Source organism: Haliaeetus albicilla, chromosome Z (genome assembly GCF_947461875.1).
Source record: "Haliaeetus albicilla chromosome Z, bHalAlb1.1, whole genome shotgun sequence".
NCBI classification, from domain to species: Eukaryota; Metazoa; Chordata; class Aves; order Accipitriformes; family Accipitridae; genus Haliaeetus; species Haliaeetus albicilla.
In genome coordinates this window covers 9,528,431-9,545,751 of record NC_091516.1, presented here as the reverse complement: position 1 = coordinate 9,545,751, position 17,321 = coordinate 9,528,431, and the positions used below count along the sequence as shown (strand labels likewise).

The following is a 17,321-nucleotide window of genomic DNA, read 5'->3' as shown; positions in this document are numbered from 1 at the left end:
TTATTATGGAAAAAGTGTTTGCCTGATATTCTTCAAACCTTGTTTAAAGGTCTTGCCCACTAAAGGAAGTGCTTGGCTAATTATTGCTGCATTTCATAGCAACAACAACAGAATACACAAAGCAACATGAAGCACAGGTACATACAGGTCAACAAGACAAACAGAGCTTCCTCATACAGAAGTTTTAAGACTCAGATGCAAAGGCAGTTTTCACAGGAGCAATAAAAAGAAAATTTTAGCTGTATTACCACATCAAAGTATCTTAATATATGAAGCCAAAAAATATTTGTTCCTCACACAGAAAGACATAGTAATGTTTTGCATTTGTTTAAATGGATGGAAATTAGAGAACATGAATTCAACATAGGTGATTTTAGGTCAGCTTAGAAACATCATTAAACCATGAAGCAAATTGCCTGAATTATTTACTCGGTGGTTGTTACTTCTCATGTCAGTAGCGGATTGGTAGTATCTCTTTAAAGACTAACACATACGCACAGGGCTGCCAACAAGATTACACTACTAGTTTTGCTAAAGCTTTTGCACTACTGTGACAGAAAGTCATTTAATATTAAGAGATTTTTCTCACAGGATTAGCAACTTCATTTCTTTCACACAGGTTTCTAACAATTTGCTCCCAAGCTGCTTGCATGATGCAAAGCTAAATTATAAATGCACAGACCGGTTTAAGGATAAAAACTAAAGTCACTGTTCAAACTTAAGTCTCAAATGAATCTCCTACAAAGCATCAAAGATCATAAAGAACAATTTATCATAATGCTATAATACCTCCTGTAAATAACAGCCCTATCTAAAAGCCAAAGGTTTGATTATTTTCAACAATATACCTTCCCTAAGAAACAGCTATCATCAGTACCTGATCTTTAAAGAACATACAGCAAGATAAGCAATTGTAAGCAGTTATTTCTGTAGGAAGAAAAAGAGGGTGAAAGCTGTCTAAAGTAACAGCTATGAGAGCAATGGTGCCAAGCACCAAAATATTTATCAAACTTGTATACAGGATAAAAACATTTAATTTCAAGATTATTGCAGTTCATAAAAATTATTAAAGACTGAAAAAAGCACAACGATTTTACAAACTTCTTCTCTTGCTGACATACATTTCCATTCAAGCTAAAAATACTAACCTGAGCTCTTTTTTCTCTAAGTTCCTGCTGCTGTAACCGTCTTTTTTCACGTTTCTCTTGCAATTTTTCAACCTCTTTTACACAATTAGATTTTCTACGTGCTTAAAGAAAATGATATCATTTTATATTTTCAGTGTTGCATGAATTTAGTATTTACACTGTAACATTTCAATTATATTAATTTATCAATAATTAGAATGCATTTATATCAACTATCTTTTCAAGCAAATCAGTATTATGATCAGAAACAGAATAATTATGGCAATTTTATTTCTAAAATTCATCAAATGAATGAATTAGAAAAAAATAATGGGGATGGGACAATAATTACATGACCAAAAATATAAGGACAATGACCCTCAAAAAATATTGGGACAGATACATGTGATCTCTTGGTTTGAATTAAAAGAAAGCCCAGGCAAATTAAAAAAAAAAAAACAAACAACACTGCCATGGTTAAAAAAGGAAAAACAAATTCCAAAAACTAACACGACTGACAAAAAGTGTACATTTGTTTAGCCACAGCTCTCTGACAAAGCTCCTCAAGGAAGCCCACTGACAACTGTGCATGTGGACCATTTGTCATTTATGGACAACAACATAATCCAAGAGAATGTACATGTAACGCCCAGAATGAATGAATCCTTGATACACGGTTTACATACAAGGGGGTCCAAATTCCTTTTTTGCAGCTTGAACTGGAGATATATCTGAAACACTACCATTCTGTTGAGAGGAGGAAGACTGCTCAGGAAGCTGAGTAGGTCGCGCACGTGCAGAACCAACCACTGCAAAGGAAAAGCACAAAGCTTATCTGGACACAGAAGAGTAACATTTCTATCTGATTCTGAAATGCTTTGTTATGACGAGATAAAACAAGGCCCATTTCCAGACACAGCAATTTATTGGAGGTGAGATGGAGCCATACATGTAGAAAGTCTATTAATAAAGACATTTGGTATGCAGCCGTTCTTATCCTAGTGTTATATACCAACACAACATAATTATTAAGTACCAATGCTGCACGTGCATATTTTTAAATACTCTGCTGCAGAATTAGTACAACTTATTATGTGCATAGAACAAAGTGTGGACTTGGAGATATGCAGTCCTGAAGCTTAAAGTGCTGAAATTTTATTTATATCGTGATTATGCCCAAAAACCCAGTAAGAAAAGAAGCCCCGCTGTTTCACATTTTCTAGATGTTATAAAATAGTCCCACGCCATTAAGCCCAGGATCTCTGGAGGAGCAAGGGGATACAAATGAAAGACAGTAAAGTGCAGCTCAATCTGTGAGTGGAAGAAACAAACCTTTTTGACACTATACTGGAAGTTATACAGACAATATCAGTATGTCTAAACTTATGCATTGATTCTATATGTGCTAAGGATGCCAATTTCTGAAGATGCAGTGATGTCTGTTCCTAGTGAATGCAGTGGGAGTAGTGACCATGCAAGCCTCTTTGGTAGAGCTGAATGCTTTAAACTGTTTTTCAAAGAGTTACTTCAAGCAGCTCTGCTTCAGCTGGCCCATTTCCTGCACACACTCCTAAGAGAGTCTGCCAGAAGAGTACGAAAGTGAAGGTATCAGCTTTGATGAGCAGCCAGAGATAACACTCCAAACAAAGGCAAGCTCACTGTGCAACAAGGAGACAACTATGGAAACAGGTATCGAACGGAACAGACAGACAACACAAATACCCACAGCATTCCAAATATGATAGGAGCTCTAGTTTATAGCACAAATTGACTACACAAAATAAGGCAGTGTGCTGAGAAAAGCTTAATTACAAGGCCAACAAAGAACAAATACTTAGGCCGACTGTGAATAGCAAGATGCATAAGACCTACTAAAATACAAGTTACGGGGTTATTCCATACCAAACAGACCATTTACTACAAACAACAACATATATGGATGTGAGGACAGCCCATCAGTGCAATGTCTCAAATTTAAACCATACTAGTTTGAAAAAACTTATCCCCGTCTTATGAGATTTTCAATTTGTTTAACACCTCCAGCGGCAAATGGCAGAAGGGCAAAAGTGGTCCCAATCATCCACCAGAAGAGTCTGAACACTTGCAAAGATATGCAAGCCCACTTGTTTTTCAAGTTAAACAGATGGACTGGGATCTAGTCTGAATTAATGACAGTAGATTAATGTTTGGAAAAAGAATCATCACCATCATTTGTACAAGTTAGTTAACTTTAATGCAGGAGAGAAAATGAAAACAATAAGCAGTAACTATTCTTTCTCATGTTATAAAATACATTACATCTGTATTCATCCAATACATACTTTTCACCTATCCTCCTGTGGTATTTCAGCATTTTTGTAGATTTTTCGCTATTATCTGTAGAGTGAGAATTAACCCATAGGGCTTAAGTACCCTTTGAATGAATGTTTACACACAGACTGTTACAAACCTAAGTCAAAAGATTGAAAGTGTAAGAATTTTAAGCATACTACTTAGTGTATATTGAAACACTGAATTAACCTGAAGCAAACTGAGGATGCTTTAACTTGGAAAAGTCCACACAAGACTTCATGTAGCATAATTTATTAACTTCAAATTTTTGCACCTTCAGTTCATTCAGCTTAACTTTCCTAATGCTGTATTGCTTAAACTTGCATATAAAGACTATTTGTACAGCATGAATTCCTAAATATACACAGGAATAATTCTAGGAATGACATACCATGTCTTTTACATGTCACATGCATACATACCGAATGAGAAATGCAGAACTATTAAGGAATGTTAGATGAGCAGGAGGTTACCATGTTCCCATATTTTTAACTTCCTTGAAATGGAAAGAGATAACATTTACCTCTGTTATCTCTGGCAGGGGTGTCATTCTTAATAGATGCCACAGTTCGTCGACTCTATAAAGAAAGAAATCCCTGTTATTTGATGACCATATTATTGAACAAAAAACCTGCAGCCCCACCTCTGCTTCTTTCCAGTGAATGAAAATAACACAACATCAGCAATACAGAGGTGATTGCTGCCAAATCTCTCCCTGAAGAGCCTAGGGTGAAGACTGCTTGAACTATACATAATCTTTCAAAACAACCTCAAAAACTTCTTCTATATTTTTCCTTGAGATATATTTAGGTACCTTAGTTCCCAACTCCCTCTCTGCCAAACCTGTTCTTAAAAAATGTCTGAAAACCACTATTCACCATAGGAAAAATAAAGGAACACAGTTATCAAATAGCTCCACAGACACAAAAGTTAAAACTCAGAATTCAAGCATAACAACATGTATAGCAGTATTGTCAGTTTAACATGAACATGTTGCATAGATATTACCAACCTTCACAATTTTGTTTACTTTAGCTGATGGGGTAGGTGGTGGTGGTGTCTCTGGACTAGGTTCAATATCTTCATCAGGTGCAAGATCTGGGTTAAGTGAAAATATGCTCTCCAGGTCAATCTGTGTAAAAAAAAATATAAAACACATTTATGAATCTTAAAACAGTATTCACCCTCTCCATCTCTCCTGTTACGTCTGAGAATAAACAGTAAATATATTTAGGGTTTTTACCCTACAATTTGTTAATTCTAAAACTGGAATTGTCGTGTTTTGTGTTCACTAAAAACAGCATAAGCTTTGGTCTTTGTATTAGTTGAAAACACACCCTTCAAAAGGGATGAATTAAAAATGACCAATAGATATTCATAATTTTGTAAAGTGATTAAATTAAAACAGAAGTAGTTAGTATTACTGCAGTAATTTGACAATTACTGCAAAATATGAAAGACATTCTGTAACATAAAGAGGTCTCAATTATTTGAAATTTCCCAAACAGTGCAAAAGAAACAGATGAATTACAACCACCCAAAAAATAAAAGCACAGTTGAAACCATGTTGAATTTATCATGCTATATTTTTTTTCTTTTAAGTGTTCCTCATTCATAATGCTGTAAAATGTAAGGGGGGAGGGGCAGGACCTTAAAAATAGCTGGCCTCAGGTCTGTTATAACTTGGTTTCCTAAAAATCCTAAAGTGCTTTGGTATCTACATACTCCCATGGGGGAGCTGGCGGAGAAGCTTGCCAAGCCACCCTCCATCATTTATGAGCAATCCTGGTCAATGAGGGAGGCCCCAGTTGACTGGAGGCTTGCGAACGCGACACCCATTTACAAGAAGGATCGGAGGAAGGATCCGGGGAACTACAGGCCTGTCAGCCTGACCTCGGTACTGGGGAACATTATGGAGCAGTTCGTCTTGAGTGCGCTCACATGGCATGTGCAGGACAACCAGGGGATCAGGCCCAGCCAGCGTGGGTTCATGAAGGGCTGGTCCTGCTTGACCAACCTGATCTCCTTCTATGACCAGGTGACCCACCTAGTGAGTAAGGGAAAGGCTGTGGATGTTGTCTACCTGGACTTCAGCAAGGCCTTTGACACTGTCTCTCACAGCATACTCCTTGAGAAGATGGCAGCTCATGGCTTGGACAAGTGTACTCTTCACTGGGCGAAAAACTGGCTGGATGGACGAGCCCAAAGGGTTGTGATGAATGGAGTTAAATCCAGTTGGCAGCGGATCACAAGTGGTGTTCCCCAGGGCTCAGTTTTGGGGCCAGTTCTCTTTAATATCTTTATCAATGATCTGGACGAGGGGATCGAGTGCACCCTCAGTAAGTTCGTAGATGACACCAAGCTGGGCGGGAGTGTTGATCTGCTCAAGGGTAGGAAGGCTCTACAGAGGGATCTGGACAGGCTGGATTGATGGGCTGAGGCCAAGTGTACAAGGTTCAGCAAGGCCGAGTGCTGGGTCCTGCACTTGGGTCACAAGAACCCCATGCAGCGCTACAGGCTTGGGGAAGAGTGGCTGGAAAGCTGCGTGATGGAAAAGGACCCGGGGGTGTTGGTCAACAGCCACCTGCATATGAGCCAGCAGTGTGCCCAGGTGGCCAAGGCGGCCAACGGCATCCTGGCCTGTATCAGAAATAGTGTGGCCAGCAGGAGCAGGGAGGTGATTGTTCCCCTGTACTGGGCACTGGTGAGGCCGCACCTCGAGTCCTGTGTTCAGTTTTGGGGCCCTCACTACTGGAAAGACATGGAGGTGCTGGAGCGTGTTCAGAGAAGAGCAATAAAGCTGGTGAACGGTCTAGAGAACAAGTCTTATGAGGAGTGCCTGAGGAAACTGGGGTGGTTTAGCCTGGAGAAAAGGAGGCTGAGGGGAGACCTTATTGCTCTCTACAACTACCTGAAAGGAGGTTGTAGTGAGGTGGGTGCTGGTCTCTTCTATCAAGTAACTAGTGATAGGATGAGAGGAAATGGCCTCAAGTTGCAGCAAGGGAGATTTAGGTTGGATATTAGGAAAAATTTCTTTACTGAGAGGGTTGTCAGGTATTGGAACAGGCTGCCCAGGGAAGTGGTGGAGTCACCATCCCTAGAGGTATTCAAAAAGTGCGTAGACAAGGCACTTCAGGACATGGTTTAGTGGGCATGGTTGATGGTTGGACTCAATGATCTTAAAGGTCTTCTCCAACCTGAATGATTCTATGATTTCCCCTGGCTGGATCTTTCAAAGACCTCACTACTGTATGGATTCTGTGTGTCCAGAGGGATGAGCTCAGCTGATGAGAGCACCAGAACCTTCTCGCAATTTTTTTTTTCTTTTTCCTGTGTTTTCACAAAACCAATGAAGTGTTATTATTTCTGAGATGCTTCTCCAAATCTCAGCTGCAAATGGCTAACATGGTCCAAAATTTGAAGAAAGAGAGGATAGCGGAGCATTACACAAAGACACAATTTCTCAAGCAAAGCAAGGCTGGAAAAATATTGGCAAAAATAAATAAATAAGCAAACAGACTAGCTGTTCAACTCCTCAATAATACAAACACAAAAAGATTTCTAATCTAGTTCTCCCACTAGTTCTCTGTCTGAACTGCAGGTCATTCTCCCTCTCAAAAATTTCATTCTTCTACTTGTAAAAAGAGGATAACAAGGTCAGCCTTTGTAATCTGGTTCAAAATCAATTGATGAATAGAACTATTTAAAAGTTATAACACAGAGCTCAGGAAGCCAAATATAATACAACAGAAACGAGCATCTGCCCAACAGCTCCCATGCAAAACAGACTGTAACCAAAAAATCAAGTAAATTAAGATTTATATATTCTTTTTGTTTCCAGTGCAAATTCCAAAGTAATATTCATGCAGATTACACATTTTTTTAAAATAGAAAAGTTCTAAAATTATTAATTTTACCTCTTTGCCTTTAGTATCTCCATTTTCAATCCATTCAACAGTTACACTTTCATTATCTTCATTTAGGGATGTTACCATAGCCTGGTGAATTCGGCCTGGAACGCAAACACAAATGATCATTTACTAACTGGTGGAAAAATTTTCCAGAAGTTATTTTCATCCCTGCACTGAGACACGCAGAGAGAGGCAGGAAGAAGAGGGTTAAAAAAAATGAGGTGATAAATAGAAGATGCCTGGCCACACACTGTGAAGTGGCTCAGACCTGATCTGCCAGTGGAGGCCCTAATGGGACAGTCAGCATACAAGTGAAAAGCTCAATGAACAGAAAACCAAGAGGTAAATAAACAAAACACCACGTGAAAGCCACACCACTTAGACTCTCTTCTTGAGAGAAGAAAACCCCAAAACCACAAGTCTCCAATGGGCAGTAAAGTCTCCTGAGATTCCACAAAGGCTTGTTTGCCCCCCTTCTCTAGGCTGATACATTACATGTCCCAACACAGGAGTGAAGCCCTCTGAAATTGTATTCTGATATCCATTTCTTATGGGCATCCATTTCTTATGGGCATCCAATCAGTTGGTAATTCGACTAAAACTAAACTGCCTGCTAAAATAACACAAATCATCATTTTAAAAACACTTGCTTACACAGACAGCTGAGCTGGAGTTAAGGTGCCATTGCTTTGACTTCTCCAGTGGAGGACCCAAAGCCAGCAAGCCCCCATAAAGTACAATAAAACCAGTAAACTTTCAGTAGGAATAAAGATTTTTCTTCTTAAATAATAGTTTACCACAATTTTTTGTGTCTTATTTCCTATGCACAGTAGCAAGGAGCAATTGGAAGAGCAGAGCAGCTGTGCAATGACACAAAAGGACCAAGACTCAGGTGTCACATTGATTTCACATCTGTGCTTTGCCAAAAGAGTACCCAGGATTGGGATTTCTAAAGAAGAGTCCAATGCAACTGCTCCTCTAACACCCTCCTTTAACAAGCCATAGCACGAACAAGCAATCCCTCACTCCACACACACCGCAGCCACCCTCCAGGTGCCCAAGGGCCACGTGCAGCTCCCAAAGCATGAGCAGCTGTCCTGGAGCAGTCTGTGCATATGCTGCTGCTGCCGGGCACCTGCTAGGGGTGAAACGCACCGCGGTCCTTACACACCCCTCTGCTCTGGTCCGGGTCTCCTCCACCTTGCACTTTCTCTTCTCCTTTACTAACGCTCCCAGCTCCCCAAATTCACTCCAGTTTTCTCCTCCGCTGATTGTTTCAAACTTCTGTTTTAGCCATTTCAGTCTTCATTTGAGTTTTCCAAAGTTAATGTTTTTACACAGTCTAAGCCCCCTAGGGCCTACTGAGGGACAGAAAGGAAGAAAAACCTTGACTGGTATTCCAAATGATCTCACCCAATGGCACAAGTAACAAATGTATACTGTTAATATTTCTTTTATTCACACCTAGTTAAAATTAAGCAAGAAGAGAGACTATGGGGAAGCATCATGTACACAGCAAATCTGTGTACTCTAATATAAATTGCAGAGGAAGAGACTAACTGAAATTCAGGCAAAGCATAGCAGTTGGGGGCTCACAGAGCAGCCAGCACCCCTGGGCAGCACTGCTTTCACATCCGTGGTGCTCACCTCGCCAGCAACATATATCATGTATGCATTTACAACCTCCACGCTTGTCCTTGCCCAAAGCGTAAAACTCACTCCACCATTAAGGAAGGTTAAGTAGTCTTTTAACTGAAAAAAAAAAAAAAAAAAAAAAAAGCCTCCCCCTTTTCTTCAGTTGTTCCTTCCCTCCAGCATTCACTAGGTTTTATTTCCCTGGCCTGTGTTTTGCCTGAAGAAACCCTTCCATTTGTGTTTCCCAAGCACCAATCTCCCAGGCACTACAGCTGTGTGCTCTGCAGGGACAGTCCGGCCTGCATTCCCCACCAAGGTGCTGCCAGGAGATGCACAGGCAGGGACCACCACCATACTCTCCCCTCCATGCATGGGCACTCCTCCATTTCCCCTTGCCCAAAGGACGTTATGTAGGCACGCATCCTGCCCTCAGGACCCTGCCCAAATTCTGCTGGGCGCTGGGCTGAAGCAGACCCACTGAGCATGATGCTCTCATACCTTATTTCCTTGGATGAGCATTTTTGTGCAAGCTTTCTTTATGCAAGGTCCTCAATACAACTCTCCATTAATTTTTCTGCATTTAATAACCTCTAGGGACTTAATTTTGTGCAAGAACACTCCATTGTAGAACTGTTTCAGTTAGCTGTCTGGTCCATCAGCAAAGTAGCAACAGATGCCACTGTCTTCCTTTAGCAGTGCCACTTCTGCCACTTCTACAAAGAGCATGCTGGGACCTGTCGTAGTTTCACCCCAGCCAGCAACTAAGCACCACGCAGCCGCTCGCTCGCTCCCCACCCACCCAGTGGGATGGGAGAGAGAGAATTGGGAAAAAAAGTAAAACTCATGGGTTGAGATAAGAGCAGTTTAATAGGACAGAAAGGAAGAAAATAATAATGATAATAAAAGAATTGGAATATACAAAAAAAGTGATGCACAACACAATTGCACACCACTTACTGACTGATGCCCAGTTAGTTCCCAAGCAACAATTTGCACAAACCCCTTCCCCTACCCAGGCCAACTCGCCCCAGTTTACATACTGGGTATGACACCACATGGTATGGAATACCCCTTTGGCCCGGTCGGGTCAGCTGTCCTGGCTGTGTCCCCCCTCCCAACTTCTTGTGCCCCTCCAGCCTCCTCGCTGGCAGGGCAGCACAAGAAGCTGAAAAGCCCTTGACTTAGTGTAAGCACTGCTCAACAACAACTAAAACATCAGTGTGTTATCAACATTACTCTCATACTGAACCCAAAACTTAACACTATACCAGCTACCAGAAAGAAAACTAACTCTATTCCAGACAAAACCCGGACAGGACCACAAGAACACAGAAACTGCGGGAACTGGAAGACTCCTCAAGCTTACATTGGTATAATCTTCTGCTACTATTTTAAGGCTTGGTCCAGCTGTCAATCCAAAATCAAGAGAAAAACAGTACATGAAAAATGTAAGTTTAGTGAAACATATTCTATACAATATTATGATAATCTTTAGTATGTTACCAAATTCTATATATTTTGAAGAAAAGCACTATTCACAGCTGAAACCTATGGCACTGTATTAGTCACAGAGCCATCATATAAATCCTATTACCTGCTCCTGTGCTCTATTACTTTTAACAGAGAACAAATAATAATTTTAAAAGTTTTAATCTTTGCCATAACAAGTGAAAGGAGATGAAAGCAGGCTGATGAATGAATAGAAAATACCAAACACTCTCACAAACACAGTAAGCCAGTATGCCGTAACAAAAGAATCACAATAAACCTTCCATCTCTGTGCCAGATTTCATCTGTTCCCTGGCCAAGAAAGTCAGGACTGAATAAAAAAGAACACTAACAAAAATAAAAGTTATGTCCATCTTCCAAATATTCTCAGCTTAAATAGAAAATGTATAATATAATGTTTAAACTGGCAATGTACCCATACAATTTGTTCCTAAAAATTCTTTGTGTTACTGAAAGTTTACATGCTATTGAAGTGCCAGAAAGCACATTTACATCTTTACAATTGCCTCTTGCTCTCTGCAAACAGTATTCCATTATATTTTTCTAGTACACAGCTGAATACAGCAGCTGTGAAATTCAGGAATGCCAGCAACCAATTAGGCTGGCATAAACTTTGTCTAGCATATAAAGCAAGACCAAGCTGCAAATGTTAAAGCGTAAGAGCCAAATCAATCTGCAGAGAGTGGTTGAAGGCAATGTCCCTGATTTCTGGTGCATTTTCTAGAGCTGGTATCAAAATCTGAAATGCAAACATGTCCATGTAAACACAAACGTGCATTACAACAAACTGAAAAAGGAACAAGTGATTCAAAAAAGACTATCTTTGCACACGTCTCAAAAACAAAAGAAGAAAGTAGAGACATAGTGCTGATACACCAACTCTTCACTCGGCGTTTCTTTAATTTCTAGTGCCTCTCCTTACACGATTAGGATTCACATCACAGGCAAAACTTTTTCTGGGAAGTCGTTCCATTGCTATACGGCTCAAAACTAATGGAGAAGTTATTTGAAATGGCTATTATATGTGTAAAGATGTTCTGTCATACAACATGTGGCATCTGGCTTTTCTCCTACTGACTAAAGCATGAAGAAAATATTGCTGCAAATACAGGAAAATAACACGAACGTATGTGAAGCCAATACTTTACCATTACCTTAAATACACATTACAATATTCTCACACTAATTGATACAAGTGAAGAACATCAACTCTCCAATCCCTCTCTTCCTAGTCATCTGATGAACATTTGACAAACAGAAGAAAGCAAGCATAAATACCTGCAGAAATAGCAGATAAATCCCCTCTATTGTAAGAGTTCTTAGGGTAGCTGTTGGTGCAGAACAAGGTTCAGGAAGCAGCAGCAAAAGCAAATAACCAGGGCTAAATCAAACATTTTACTAATCCTCAATCTAGGTAGCAGTGCCAACTGATCGCAAATACCAAGCTGTACTTAGATCCTTACCTGTAAGCAAACCAGACATTATTTACCTGCAAAACTTCTCCAAACCACCACAACTCTGAAGCAGTGATCAATGACAGTACTAAAACCATGGTTTTTTCATCTTCTTAATATTTTCAGAAATGTAAGTTATCAGTATTAAATATGGGTGGTGTTTCCTAAAATTACAGTCTGGCCTACAGCACTGGCTGACATGTAACTCAAACCCCTTTGTGCTCTCCCGAGTGACTCAAGAAATAAAGCTGGAAAAAGACCACAGTATTCCCCACCCTTCCACATAATTACAAGTGCACCCGCCCCAATGGACTGTACTTACACATCTCATGCAAAAGTTTTGTGAAGTCTTAGAAATACCTTTGAGCCGTAATAAATAAAAATTTACATACAGGCTCTGGATCAGGCTATGGAGAAGAAAGGTTCACAATTTCCACTATGACCCTCTCATTTCTCACCCCCGTAAAATGTAGCAGAACTCTGCCTGGCAGCATTACGCTATGACCAGCATACAGTTGTTTAAGCCTGGTTTGGGTTTATGTGGTAGGGTTTTGGTAGCAGGGAAGGGGCTGGAGGGGTGGCTCCTGTGAGAAGCTGCTACAAGCTTCCCTGGATCCAAGTCAGACCAAGGCTGAGCCCATCAGTGACAGTGGTAGCGCCCCTGGGAGAACAGATTTAAGAAGGGGAATCTGCAGGGTGGGAGGAGAATGGAATGTGAGAGACCCCTCTGCAGACAGCAAGGTCAGTGAGGAAGGAGGGGGAGGAGAAGCGGGGGAGGAGGGGATGCCCCTGCAGCCCGTGGTGAGACGGCAGGCTGTCCCCCCCAGCCCATGGAGGGGAGCGGGGGAGCAGGTGCCCACCTGCAGCCCCGGGAGGACCCCACGACGCAGCACGGGGATGACCCCGGAGATGGCCGTGACTCCATGGGAAAGCCCGTGCTGGAGCAGTCTGTGACTGAAGGACTGCAGCCCACGCAAAGGACCCACACTAGAGAAGTTTGTGAAGAAACTGCAGCCTGTGGGAAGGACCCGCATTGGAGAAGTTTGTGAAGGACTGTCTTCTGTGGGAGGAACCCCACGCTGGAGCAGGGGAAGAGTGAGGAGTCCTCTCCCTGGGGAGGAAGGAGCGGCAGAGACAACGTGTGATGAACTGACCACAACCCCCATTCCCCGTCCCCCTGCGCTGCTGGTGGGGGAGGAGGGAGAGGAAATCGGGAGTGGACTTGAGCCTGGGAAAGAGGGCGGGGTGGGGGAAAGGTGTTTTTAAGATTTGGTTTTACCTCCCATTATCCTGTTTTGATTTTAGTGACAGTAAATGAAATTGATTTTGGTTTTTTCCCCAAGTTAAGTCTGGTTTTTGCCTGTGACCATAACTGGTGAGTGATCCCTCCCCGTCCTTGTCTCGACCCATGAGCTTTTCTTTATATTTTCTCCTCCTCATCCCACCGAGGCGGGAGGCGTGAGCGAGCAGCTGCCTGGTGTTTAGCTGCTGGCTGGGCTTAAACCACGACAAAGGCTTGTCAGCTCAAACCCAGGCAATTATTTTTAGCAGGTCCAGACTATAGCAATGTTAACAGACCCAACTTTCAGTAAAGGAAACTCACAGCTTATGTCATCCTCTGAACTTGCCACTTCTTTAGGACCACAAATGTGTTATATTAGCCCAGGCAGTAGTCCATCAGACAAGCACTTAGCTTTTCTAAGTGCATCAACAGTAGATGTCTCATAGATGAATGCAAAAATATACTACAACATAACATCTGCTACAGACTCTTGCTGATGACCACTGCAACAGAAGCTACCCATCCCTTAAATGATTATAACAGGCATTTGAGAAATTCTCATGCTTTTTCTGATCATGTTCATGAGGGACTAACATGAATGTTATCTCATCTAGAGACACCTGGGCAGGACTGACCTTCACCCTCTGCCACTTGATACTCAAAATTGCGAAAATCTGAACTTTCTTCACTCTCTTTTAAAATACAAACCCCAAGTTACATATACCAAAACAAAAAACCAACCAAACAAAAAAACCAACCAAACAAAAAAACCAACCAAACAAAAAAACCAACCAAACAAAAAAACCAACCAAACAAAAAAACCAACCAAACAAAAACACGTTTAGAAGAAACATGAGGCTGCAAATACAGACACTGCATTTACCAGAATTACCATGGTCCAGAAAATTGTCTCCTGCCTACAGGCTCCTATCCTGGTGACTCTGGTGGAAGGGCTCTCCTGCTCTCACATTGCTCAGGGAGGTAAAAAATAATCCTCTACTGACTGAACAATGCCCATACCAAACTTCAAGGGAAAAATCCCAAGGAAAAAGAGAATTCCAGGCTCAATGTCTCCAGCAATATCAACTATGGCAACGCCCCTATTCAGGCAACTCGCACTTGTCGTGGTCCTCCTTGTGCTACACAAAAGTCCTGCTGCTAATCCCCCAAGGAAAAACTGGCAGTTACTAGTGACAGATGTTTCTTTCACCACAACACTAAACATATTTGATTTTATTTTGTTTCAAAGTTTCATTTATCCACAAACAAGGAGCCTTTTATTTTCTTTGTATCTACCACAGTTATGCTTTAGTTTTGTTTTACTTCATCATGTAGACTTATTTTGGTTTTGCCAGTCTTTCTTATGGTCTTATCTGTTACCTTAGTTAATAGTGTTATCACACTGTCAAATGCGTCACTAAAGATACACAGTACCTGCTATATTTCTAAAGCAAGTTCTTAAATATTAAAAAAACATATAATTTTAATTAAAGATATATTTTAATATTTTTTGTGAATGATCCCTAGCTACCAACTCATTTTGTTTTATTCTCTAAATTATCACAGCAATACCCAAGTCCTTCAAATGACAAGCATGCTACAACCACATTTTATGATCTCTATGAACCTCTACAATGTTAACAGACAGGGATTTTGCAAACAGAAGCTAGTATCAGCCAAATAAAGTTTCCCATATCTGCCTGTATATTTTAGCATCAAATTAAAATCCACCTTAATCTACTCTTGCCCAATCTAGAAAGCTACCAAACTCAGAAAAATCCCCATCTAAGATATGTATCTAATTTCTGTGCAAAAAACAATCAAACGTAGTGCTTTAGAAAAACAAAGTTCACAGATCTTACTGACAATCCACTAATAAATGAGGAGGGGTGAAAAAAACAAGACATAGACATGCCACTGAACTGTGTATTATATTGAGCTTCAAAATACAAACAGCACATTTAATGTCCCTCACACAGCAAACAGGACACAAATGACTATGGTTGCCCTTGCATTCAACCAAAAGTTCCTCCACTTCGAACCACTACACTATAATTTGCCATGCTTAGTCTAGCTGAACTTGTTAACTGTCCATACTGATGAACCTTCTCTAAAGCAGTTACCTAAAGCTGCATCACAGCACTGCTGTCACAGTTTTTGCTTCTCTAATAATTGCCACATCTCTAATCTTTTCACATTGCGATTCACTGGGTTTTTCTGCTGACCTTTCATTATGCAAGTGAATCTCTAAAATTTCCCTTTACATTCAAAACAAGTTTCTTGTGGTTTCCCCAGTTAGAGGAGCACTTTGGTTTCTTACTTCCCTTCAAGGCAGGTCCAGTTTCTTTTGGGGGTGGGGAGCTAATACTCTTTTAAGCACATTTCAAAGGGCATTATTTTACATTAGTGAGCTCCTCCTAAAACATCTTCCCTTTATTTGCTTTCAGAAGCTTCAATTGCCAGTGAAATCAATGGCAGTCATCCCACTGGCTTCACAAAAGGTTGTCAACAGCATCTCACCACCATAGCATTTGGAAGCTACAGCTACATATTGCATCTGGAGGTGACAGAGTGAGAGAGGAGACTTGTTTCTAAAGCAGCTCAATTCATGCAGAAGTATCACATCATGATGGCCAACAGATGCACTGATATTTAGGTATTTATCAGCAAGTTATCTCAGCTGTGCCGTGCTGTACAGTCATCCTATCGCTTTTAAGAGTGGACAAGTTCTCCACATATAACTTAGCCACAGAAAGAGGTATTTGGAAGGAAGCACCTGTCCAATCATATCTAATACATACTACTGTTAAGTCCCCTAGAAACCTTTCAATAAACTGAACACATTTTACCTTTATGTTACTAAGTGGTTTGCCTCTGCTATTCACCCGAGGAAGCTGCACTAGCGCCTTGCTGTCAACATATACCAACTATTTACAGATTACATCTGTTCACACTCATTTAGTACTCTGTGCTTTCTTTTATGGCTTGTACAAACACACCTGTACAAGAAGAGTGAGCCTATCTCTACATGTTTCAGTATTTTAGGAGTATCTCCTTTTCCAACACTGTGAAGCAGGACAAGGTGCAATATCCCACAGAAGCTCCAGACTGCCTTCCACAGGAGCACTCGCTGCCAAGTAACAGTAATTCTGAAACTGCACTCACTTCTCCCCATGTCACTTCACCCTGGTAGTCCACGCTTATTTTGTGATTAACTATAATATCAGGGTTTTTCTCCTGCCATTTACAGTTTATGATCTCCCAATCTATAGCAAAAGCACATTTACTTTGTGCCATGTTTTACCCCAATTGTTTCATTCTGTACTTCCTAGTCTTCCTGCATGATACGCATCTCCACAGAGATGATACTCCCAGTCTAGTATAGTAATGAAGTTTCCCAAAACCAATATTGCTTTCTGTGTTATGACCAGGAATGAATAACTGTAATGTATGGGAAAAAACAGCCAGCCAGTCCCAAAACTGATTGCAGAAGGCACACTATTAGGTAGACATTACCAGGTACGCTATCATCACCTGTCTTAAATACAATACCATTCTTGTATTAAACTTCATCTGACTTGCTTTTCATACTCTATGAAACATTTTACTAAAATTCAGAGAAACTTATGGCTGACCTTCATAAGGGGTCAATACCGGTAATGCTGCACAAAGCCTCTTCCATACTGACGCCCCAGCAGGGCCAAGCTCAGGTCAGCTCAGCCCACGCGCAGCTCCAGGATTCAGTGCCGCATTTACCGGCTCCACCTCTAGGACTCTAGTTTGGGACACAGAGACTAGAAGCACTTCAACATCTGTCCTCCACTGTTCGCTACTAATTTTAGTTCAGGCACTTTACATTCCTAGAATGCTTTGATTAGATTTGTAATTTTTCCCCTTGTTTTAGTGCAAAATCAAGCAGGATGAGCTGTAATCACTTCCAAAATTGATGTTAACATGATGGCTAACTGCTCCATGACCTAAAATCCTCTTATTCAGTTATGCTGGTTTTGTGGTTGGGGTATGGCAACAGTCTTTCTTTTTTTGATGGGAAGGGAAGGCAACTATGTGTGAC

General features: G+C 40.9%; 1 protein-coding gene across 4 annotated transcripts in view; it reads right to left on the bottom strand.

Moving 5' to 3' along the window:
- Positions 1-17,321, bottom strand: part of KIF2A (kinesin family member 2A) — a 60,179-nt gene that overhangs the window by 29,475 nt on the left and 13,383 nt on the right. For 2 of the 4 annotated variants that reach the window (XM_069777389.1, XM_069777391.1), the window contains exons 2-6: positions 7,376-7,470; positions 4,471-4,590; positions 3,982-4,036; positions 1,814-1,936; positions 1,149-1,249 (exon numbers count right to left, since the gene is read on the bottom strand). In XM_069777389.1, coding sequence (XP_069633490.1) covers positions 1,149-1,249; positions 1,814-1,936; positions 3,982-4,036; positions 4,471-4,590; positions 7,376-7,470 — 494 coding nt within the window. The remainder of the gene's footprint in view (positions 1-1,148; positions 1,250-1,813; positions 1,937-3,981; positions 4,037-4,470; positions 4,591-7,375; positions 7,471-17,321) is intronic. The other 2 variants (XM_069777390.1, XM_069777392.1) reach the window with 1 other exon arrangement.